Source organism: Condylura cristata, unplaced genomic scaffold (assembly GCF_000260355.1).
Source record: "Condylura cristata isolate star-nosed mole 26May11 unplaced genomic scaffold, ConCri1.0 scaffold00136, whole genome shotgun sequence".
Classification (NCBI taxonomy): domain Eukaryota; kingdom Metazoa; phylum Chordata; class Mammalia; order Eulipotyphla; family Talpidae; genus Condylura; species Condylura cristata.
In genome coordinates, this window is record NW_004567237.1 from 47,068 (window position 1) to 49,343 (window position 2,276).

General features: G+C 57.8%; 1 gene segment (V, D, J or C); it reads left to right on the forward strand.

Annotated features, from left to right (window-relative positions):
* The first annotated feature begins 520 nt into the window (after positions 1 to 520).
* Positions 521 to 1,912, forward strand: LOC101621068. The segment is given in 3 exon segments: positions 521 to 607; positions 708 to 1,089; positions 1,750 to 1,912. Coding segments are annotated over 3 exon segments (606 nt in total).
* The last annotated feature ends 364 nt before the right edge of the window (positions 1,913 to 2,276 follow it).

Below are 2,276 nucleotides of genomic sequence, written 5' to 3' on the forward strand. Positions count from 1 at the left end.
GTCACTGTGCAAATGCACCTGCTGCCCTGAGCCATTCCTCGGTCGCTGGGCAGAGAGGTGCTTCCCATTACTATGTCATGAAAATGAAGTGCAGCTGCGCAGGAAATTAAAAGGTGCAAACACAGCGGCTTGGCTGTAGGTTATTAACATGGATGAGAACATGGAAAAACTAAAAAAAGTGTGAGACCAAACTATAAAATATACAAAATAGAGAAAGAAACTATCAGCAAGGAAAAAATGTTACAATAAAAAGAAATTTAATTTCACCTAACGCATCTGACAGTCCTGGGCCTGCATCTACACAAGTGACAGGTGCTCAGTGGTCACCATCTCTGTCACCTGATAATGAATGTGCTTATCATGTGTTATAACCCAAAGCCCAGGACCCTCCCTGGGCTCCTCTGTCCCAGCCTCCAGCCAGAGCCCGCTATATGGCAGGACACATGCAAATAGGGCCATCCCCTGCTGCTGAAAACAGCCCAGCCCGGCACTGCGGCTCTGCACAGGAGCCCAGCCGGGATCCAGGGGCCACTCGAGTCAGGACAGATGCGGACACTCACCATGGAGCGTGGGCTGAGCTGGCTGCTCCTCCTGGCTCTTCTAGGGGGTCAGTGCTGGGAGTTGGAGACCATGAGGAGGTGGGGGACAGGAGAGGTAGAAGCGGTGGCTGAGAGCCAGTGTCCTGACTGCTGTGTCTGTGTTTGCAGGTGTCCGGTGTGAGGAGAAGCTGGTGGAGTCTGGGGGAGACTTGGTGCAGCCTGGGGGGCCTCTCAGACTCTCCTGTGCAGCCATAGGATTCACCTCCAGCAACAACTACATGAACTGGGTCCGCCAGGCCCCAGGAAAGGGTCTACAGTGGGTTGCAAGAACTTACAGTAATGGTGGTAACACATACTATGCAGACTCCGTGAAGGGCCGATTCACCATCTCCAACGACAACGCCAAGAACACAATTTATCTGCAGATGAACAGCCTGAAGCCCGAGGACACAGCCGTGTATTACTGTGGGAGAAGCACAGTGAGAGGAACAGGTGTGAGCCCAGACACAAACCCTGCAGGGACAGGAGGGGGCTGGGCTGGTCCACTGGGGTGTGGTCAGGACCCAGGGGCCCAGGACAGCAGGAGGCACAGGAGGCTCAGAGCACAGAGCACAGCCAGGAGCAGGTGCAGGGTGGGGCAGGGGCCTCCTGCCTGGGGCTCCCTCTGCAAGGCCTCAGCTCCCCAGGGGCCACTGCTCATCTCTTAAGGCTCCCACCCCCATTCCTGTGGAGCTCACTTAGGGGAGGTGACACTGTCTGTTCACAGATGAGACCTGTGTTGTCCTGCAGTTTTGTGGTATTCTGTATTATTTTTACAAGCAGAGCACTCCTGACTGCTTTTGCCTGTGTTAAGGGTCAGACCCAGGTGCCCTGGCAGGTGAGGCGTCAGTCAGGCAGAAGCAGCACACAGGAGCACTGCAGCAACATCATCACCCCACGTATGGAAAATTGTTGAAACAGTAACGGCCACAGAGAAGCCCGGACTCACCTTGGGGCCCTGTATGTGCTCAGATTTTCCTAATTGCCCCCCAAAATAGGAATGACAAATAAAGACAGACACTCCTCTGCTCCCCTGACAGACCTGACTCTCCCGTCATGGACCCCAAGAGCCACTCCCCATGGGAACCCCCAGGCTCCTCCCTCAATGACTTGCCCCTCAAGCACCTCCCCTGGACAGCACCTGAGCCCCTGACCTTCCCGGTCCTGTCAGCATCCTGGACCCCAATGCACCCTCTCAGCAGCACAGTCCTGACCCAGCTCTGCACACGGCTCAGGGCCGGGTCAGCAGGGCCAGGAGGGACCTCCCTGAGCCTGGGAGGTGGCTGCCCAGCGGTGGGGTGACCCAGGTCAGGGGTCCAGGGCAGGCGGCATAGCCTGCTGTCAGGAACACAGAGCAAGAGGCTCCTGCCCCCAACACGGACGCCAGGACCCGGCTGGTCAGCTGGTTTTACGTGGGAGCCGGCCCAGCTGGCAAAGGATGGAGCCCAGGAGGAGCAGCTCAGCCACTCCGTGGGCGACGTGGCCGTGGCCCTGCCACGTGCAGGCTTCAGTCCGAGTGGCCACTGGGACTTTGTGTCCAGTTGTCCCGGGCCTGTCCGTGTCCCGCCCTGTTCTGGCACTAAGGGCTTGTAAGACACACGGCGGCTCCAGGGTCCTGTGTCCCTTTGCCCCAAACACAGGGAACTGCCCGGCCTGGGATGGCGGCACAGCACTGAGCCTGGGCACACAGCCCAGTGG